The 6,566-nt window shown below is 16.9% G+C and overlaps 1 protein-coding gene across 1 annotated transcript in view; it reads left to right on the top strand. All coding sequences in view use genetic code 6, as the record gives it.

Annotated features, from left to right (window-relative positions):
• TTHERM_002653451 (cyclic nucleotide-binding domain protein) overlaps positions 1-4,362 on the top strand; it is a gene marked incomplete at both ends in the record, with an annotated part of 6,347 nt that extends 1,985 nt beyond the window's left edge. Inside the window, 13 exons of the mRNA XM_012800752.1 lie at positions 402-491; positions 741-830; positions 1,107-1,196; positions 1,461-1,532; positions 1,741-1,830; positions 2,106-2,195; positions 2,464-2,553; positions 2,729-2,818; positions 3,104-3,193; positions 3,286-3,375; positions 3,586-3,675; positions 3,969-4,058; positions 4,266-4,362. Of these exons, the coding sequence (XP_012656206.1) occupies positions 402-491; positions 741-830; positions 1,107-1,196; positions 1,461-1,532; positions 1,741-1,830; positions 2,106-2,195; positions 2,464-2,553; positions 2,729-2,818; positions 3,104-3,193; positions 3,286-3,375; positions 3,586-3,675; positions 3,969-4,058; positions 4,266-4,362 (1,159 nt within the window). The remainder of the gene's footprint in view (positions 1-401; positions 492-740; positions 831-1,106; positions 1,197-1,460; positions 1,533-1,740; positions 1,831-2,105; positions 2,196-2,463; positions 2,554-2,728; positions 2,819-3,103; positions 3,194-3,285; positions 3,376-3,585; positions 3,676-3,968; positions 4,059-4,265) is intronic.
• Between the last annotated feature and the right edge of the window lie 2,204 nt (positions 4,363-6,566).

Here is a 6,566-nt window from a genome sequence, read left to right on the forward strand (position 1 = left end):
GGAGAAGTGGTGCAATTAAACCAATATTATTTTAATTTTGAATTTTAATTTTATTTTATTATGGACATTAAATTATGAAAAAGTCCTCGGTTAAAAGTGAAAGAGGAGAAAAAATTGACCTAAATATAATTTTGACTTAGTTGCAACACGTCTCCAAGTTCAACCTTATTTTGTCCCGAACGGACTATAATTATTTATTTATTTATTTATTTATTTATTAAAAAATTAGCTTTTTATTTGATTAATTTTTATTTTTCCTTTTCAAATTTATTTTTGTAATTTATTAATATAACTAATTATTATTATTATTATTTATTAATTAATTCCATTCTTATTATTTCATAATTAAAAAATATATCCTTTTAACTAGCTAATAAATTATATTTTCTATACTTAAAAAGTAACAATATTATTGGTTATCAAGGTGTTTCAGGCTTTGACTTTAATTTAGCAAAGTGCAATAATCTCTCCAACTTGAAAATTTATCTGATGTAAAAACAGTTTATTTATTTACTGAGATATTTTTTAATATAAAAATGAGCTAAAAAGAATATAACTAGCTCTTATAATTTATTTTTTTACTTACTAGCTTTTTATTTGATTTATTTTTAATATTTAACTAATTTATTTTTTATTTCAATGATTGCTTTTATAATTAATTTGTTAATTCCTTTCTTATTATTTCTTATTTTTTATTTTCATCTTACAAACTAATAAACGATATTTTAATATTTAAAAAGCGGCAATAAAATTGGTGATAAAGGTTTATGTGAGTTAGGCTCTAATTTACTTAAATTCACTACAATCACAAATTTGACACTTGATCTAGCGTAAAAACAGTTTATTTGCTTTGGATTGCGATATTTTTGAATATAAATGAATTTAAAACAAATAACCAACTAACTTTTTCAATTTATTTATTTATTAATTAGCTTTTTATTTGATTTATATTTCTTTTTATTTTAATATTTATTTTTATTTCTTTGTTAATTGAAATAATTTTTCATTTTACTTTTAATAATATTATTAATTAATTCCTTTTTTATTATTACATTATTTTTTTTATTTTAGCTTATTAATTATTATATATTTTAATATTTAAAAAGATTAAATTCAATTAGTGATTAAGGTTTTTCAGGCTTATACTCTGGCTTAGTATATTGCACTACTCTCTCAAAATTGGATCTTGATCTTTAGTAAAATTAATTTATATGTTATGGGTTGAGATATTTTTTAATAAAAATTAATTTAAAACAAATTAACTTACACTTTTTCATTTATTTATTAACTTTTTGTTTGATTAATTTTTTTTTTCTATTTAAACTTATTTTTTTATTTCTAAATTTAACTTTTTTATTTTTTAATTTTCAACTTTTTCTTTTATTATTAATTCATTTCATGTTATTAAATATTTTTTCATACTTCTAATTAATTATATATTTTTTTTAATATTTAACAAGGTCTAATTATATTGAATTTTGTGTTTGCTCCATAATGAACATTAATTTCTAAAATTTGACACTTAATCTAAGGTAAAAAAGTTTATTTGCTCATTGTGATAAATAAAAATAAATTTAATACAATTTAATTCCTTTAATTTATTTATTAGCTTTTTATTGATTTTTTTGTTTGTTTGTTTGTTAATTTAACTAATTTTTTAATTTTCAACTTTTTCTTTTATTAATCTTATTATTTCATTTTTTCTTTCTCACTAACTAACTATTTTCAATATTTAAAAAGTGAAAATTCAATTCATAGTAAGGGAGCTTTTTAATTAGGTTCTGGTTTAGCAAAGTGTTATAATCTCTCAAGTTTGACACTGCATCTTAGGTAAAAATAGTTTATTTGCTTTACTTTAGAAAATGAATTTAAACAATATAAAAAACTCTTTATTTTTATTTATATATTTATTAGACCATTACTTGATTTATTTTTCTAAAAATGTTTTATATTTATTTATTTTTCTTTGTTAATTAAGCAAATTTTTTCATTTTGACTATTAATTTTCTTATTAATTAATTTATTTTAAATTATTTCATGATTTTTCTTTATTTTTACCTTCTAACTAAATAAATAAATTATATATATTTTTAAAATTTAAAAAGTGGCAATTAAATTTAAAATGAAGGTGCACAAGTTTTAGGTTCTACTTTAGCATAGTGCAATATTCTTACTAATTTGACACTTTATCTTGAGTAAAAACTGTTATTTGTTTTGGATTGTGATATTTTTTAATATAAAACTGATTTTAAAACAATAAACTCCTTTAATTTTTTTATTTATTAGCTTTTTATTAGATTTATTTTTCTTTTTTTATATTCATTTTTATTTCTTTGCTTATTTATTTATTAATTAATAAATTATTTCATTTTTAACTTTGGTTTTTATTATTAATTTATTTCTTATTTATTTCATTTTTTTCTTCAAACTAAATTATAAATTATATTTTCAATATTTAAAAAGTGGCATTTAAATTTCCTCTGTAGGTGTATAGTCCTTAGGTTCTAGTTTAAGAAAGTTCTCTAACCTCACATATTTGAAACTTAGTCTTTCGTAAAAATAGTTTATTTATTTTGGATTGTGATATTTTTGAATTTTTACTTCTTTGCTAATTTAACTAATTTTTGATTTTCAAATTTTGTTTAATTATTAATTCCTTTGTTATTATTACTTGTCTTTCTTTCTAGTTTATTAATTAATTTTTATTGTTTATTTAATATTTAAAAAGTTAAAATTAAATTTGTGATGAGGGTTCATAAAGCTTAGGCTCTGATTTAGTAACACGCCAAGATCTCTAGAAATTAACACTCTATCTAGCGTAAAAAGAGTTTAATTGTTTTGGATTGTGGTATTTTTTAATATAAAACTGAATTTAAAACAATAAAACTCCTTTTAATTTATTTACTTTTTAGCTTTTTATTTGATTTATTTTTCTTTTCTTTTTTTTATATTTATTTTAATATCTTTGCAAATCTAACTAATTTGTTCATTTTCAAATTTTGCTTTTAAATATTTGTTACTAATTGATTCATTTATTATTTTTTTATGTTTTTTCTTGATTTTAACCAATTAAATATATCTTTTTTCTTCAATATTTTATTAGAGGAAATAATATTGGACATAAAGGTGCATCAGACTTAAGTTCTGCTATAGCATAATGCACTAATCTCTCAAATTTAGGACTTCATCTAAAGTAAAAACAGTTTATTTTTTTAGTTAATTTCTTATTATTTCATGTTCTTTCTTCTAACTAAGTTATAAATTATATTTTAAATATAAAAAAAGGAAGAATTAAATTGGTGATGTAGGTGTATCATGTTTAGGTTCTACTTTAGAAAAGTGCACTAATCTCACAAATTTGGAACTTGGTTTTTCGTAAAAATAGTTTATTTATTTATTTTGGATCGATCATGATATTTTTTAATATAAAAATGTATTTATTTAAAGCAATTTAACTAATTATTTATTTATTTTTTAGCTTTTTATTTGGTTAAATTTTCTTTTTTTATATAATTATTTTTATTTTTTGTTAATTTTCTAACTAATTACAAATTAATTATGTTTTTTTCTTCAATATTTTACAAGTAACAATTTCATTAGTAATGAAAGTGGATCAGTCTTAGGTTTTTCTTTAGGAAAGTGCACTAATCTTTAATATTTGAGACTTGATCTTCAGTAAAAATAGTTTATTTGTTTTGGATTCTGATATTTTATAATATATAAATGACTTTAAAATAATTAAACTCCTTTATTTTTCTTTTTAATTAGCTTCTTATTTGATTTATTTTTCTATTTTTATTTTTTTATTGTGTTTTTTTTATTTGTTTGTTAGTTTAACTAATTTTTTGATTTTCAACTTTTGCTTATTTTTTAAAAAATTAATTAATTTCTTATTATTATTTCATATTTTTTTATCATTTTTTCCTTCGAAACTAACTAATAAATTATGTTTTTAATATTTTAAAAAGAGATAATTAAATTAATGATGTAGGTATATCAGACTTATGTTTTGGTTTACGAAAGTGTCCTAATCTCTCAAATTTGTCACTTTTTTTAAGGTAAAAAACAATTTATTTGTTTTGGATTGTAGTAGTATTTAATACAAAAATGAAATTGTTAGCTTTTAATTTGATTTATTTTTCATTTTCTTTTAAATTTTGCAAATGTTTATTTCTTTTATTAATTGATTTAAAATGTAATATCTTATTTGAAAATTATATTATATGTAATTAATTTTAGTAATTTCCACTAATATATATTAAAAGTGTTAAAGAGATCAATAAATCATAATAATTTAAAGTAAATAGAAAGTATCTTAAATTAAAAAGATTAGTTGTCTTTAGAATAGTTTTCTTTTCATGAACAAGCGGCAAAAAAAGATTAATACATTAAAAATATTTGAATAATAGAATATAATATTTATATTTTGTAATGGGATAATTTAACTTAAAATATTGATAAATAGATTTATTATTTATTATTTTTATATTTATAAATATAAAACTTTGCTAAGTTAATAAAGTAAAATTTAAAAATTTTATTTAATTAAATAAATAAAGTAATTGCTTTAATAAAGTCCTCAATTTTTATCTAAAATAATCAATCTTTTAATAATTGCATGTCTGTCTTATTTATTATGCCTTATTACATTACTTATGTGCTAAACTTTTATATAATACATATAAATTAGGTGTTTAAATATTATAAATTAATACTTTTTTAAATATAAGTAAAGATTAAATAAAAATTATAATACATAAAAAAATTTAAAACATATTAGTTCAATAGATATTTTTAAGGATATTCATAATATTTTTAATTTATTATTAACAATAAATTAAAATAGAATAAAATTATGCATTTTACTTAAATAATAACAGAAAATAATATTTAAATTGAAAAATTTTTTTATGAAATATAAGTAAGGTAGGTTTTATGTTTAAGGAAAATTTCTTAATTTTTAAATTTAGATAATAAGAAAAGTAAATTGGAGTTTTTCATAATTATCATATATTTAATATATAGTAAAGAGCTAATTGATCTACATCAATTTTTTCCTACCTAATTCTATCCAAAGTTTCTTTGAGAAAATCTATTTTATCTAATTTTCAAGTTTTAAATAAATAAATAAATATGAAATTATTTTTTCCAATTTTGAAAAATAAATAAAAAGTATTATTTAAAGTAGATAGATAATAATTAAAAATTAAATAACCCCTTTTTTATAGTAAAATGGATGGGAAATCTCCTGCATTTTAAAGTAATGTTATATATTATAAAATAGTTAATTATTAATAGCATTTAATATATAATATTTTAAGCTTTTTTACATGTAAATAAATAATTGAAAAGAAAAAAAGTCATTATTTAGTTATTGAAAAATTTTTTATGATACATTAAGAAATATTTTCATAAAAAATAAATAAATAATTGAAAAGAAAAAAAAACAATAGTTATTGACAAATTTTTTATGATACATTAAGAAATATTTACATAAAAAAAAAATAAATAAATAAAAGGAATTCAAAAAAGATTATTTACATATTTTAAAAATTAATTTTTTGTGTGTGTTTAACTAAGAAATAATTACACATATAAAAATTACTATTAAAATCAAATAAAAGATTAAGAATTAGTCAATAAGAAACACATTTCACATAAATTTTAAAGGAAAATATGTATTATTTGTTATTTAATAATCACAAGTAATAATGAAATTTTTTATTTTAAAATAACAAAGAAGTAATAATTTTAAAAAGTAAAATAAGGTAATTATTTTATTTTTAAAAAAATAGAAAATGGCTTAAATATTAATTAAAGGACACTTTTTTTCAAATTACTTGATCTTTTAAGAGGAATTAATTTTTTAACTAAATTTAATTTTTTACAAATAATTTATTTACTTACAAAAATATGAATGATATTCATAATATAAAAATTAAAATAAAATCTATCTATCTAATTTTATTTTAGGTTAAAAAACTTTTTCAAAATATTAAATAATAAAATATATAATATTATTCAAACATTTTATATTTATTCATTTTTTTTCACCAGTAGTTTATCAAGAATCTTATCTTAAAGATAACTAATCTTTTTGATTTAAGACACATGCTTCTTACTTTGAAGTTTTATGATTAATTAATATATCTAAAATTTTTAAAATAAATTTATGTAAATTTTAAATAAATATCAAATAGAATAAACTTTTAAATTAAAATTATTACTTAAATTAATAAATAAAATAATATTGGTGGAATAAAAAAATAAATCAAAAAAAACCTATCAAATAAATTCAAAGAGCTTTTTTTTTTATATTCATTTTTAAAGTTTAAAATATGAAAAAATGAAGAAAAATATGAAAAAATAAGATTAATTAGTAATAATAGCAAAAGTTGAAAAATAATGATGAGTTAAATTAACAAAAAAAAAGCAAGCACAATAAAAAGAAAAAAGAAAAAAGAAAAAAGAGCTTTATTGTTTTTAATTAGTTTTTATAATTAAAAATATCACAATCCAAAACAAATAAACTGTTTTTACTGAAGGCTAAGTGTCAAATTGAGAGA

The sequence above is a fragment of the Tetrahymena thermophila genome (genome assembly GCF_000189635.1).
Source record: "Tetrahymena thermophila SB210 genomic scaffold scf_8253981, whole genome shotgun sequence".
Classification (NCBI taxonomy): Eukaryota; Ciliophora; class Oligohymenophorea; order Hymenostomatida; family Tetrahymenidae; genus Tetrahymena; species Tetrahymena thermophila.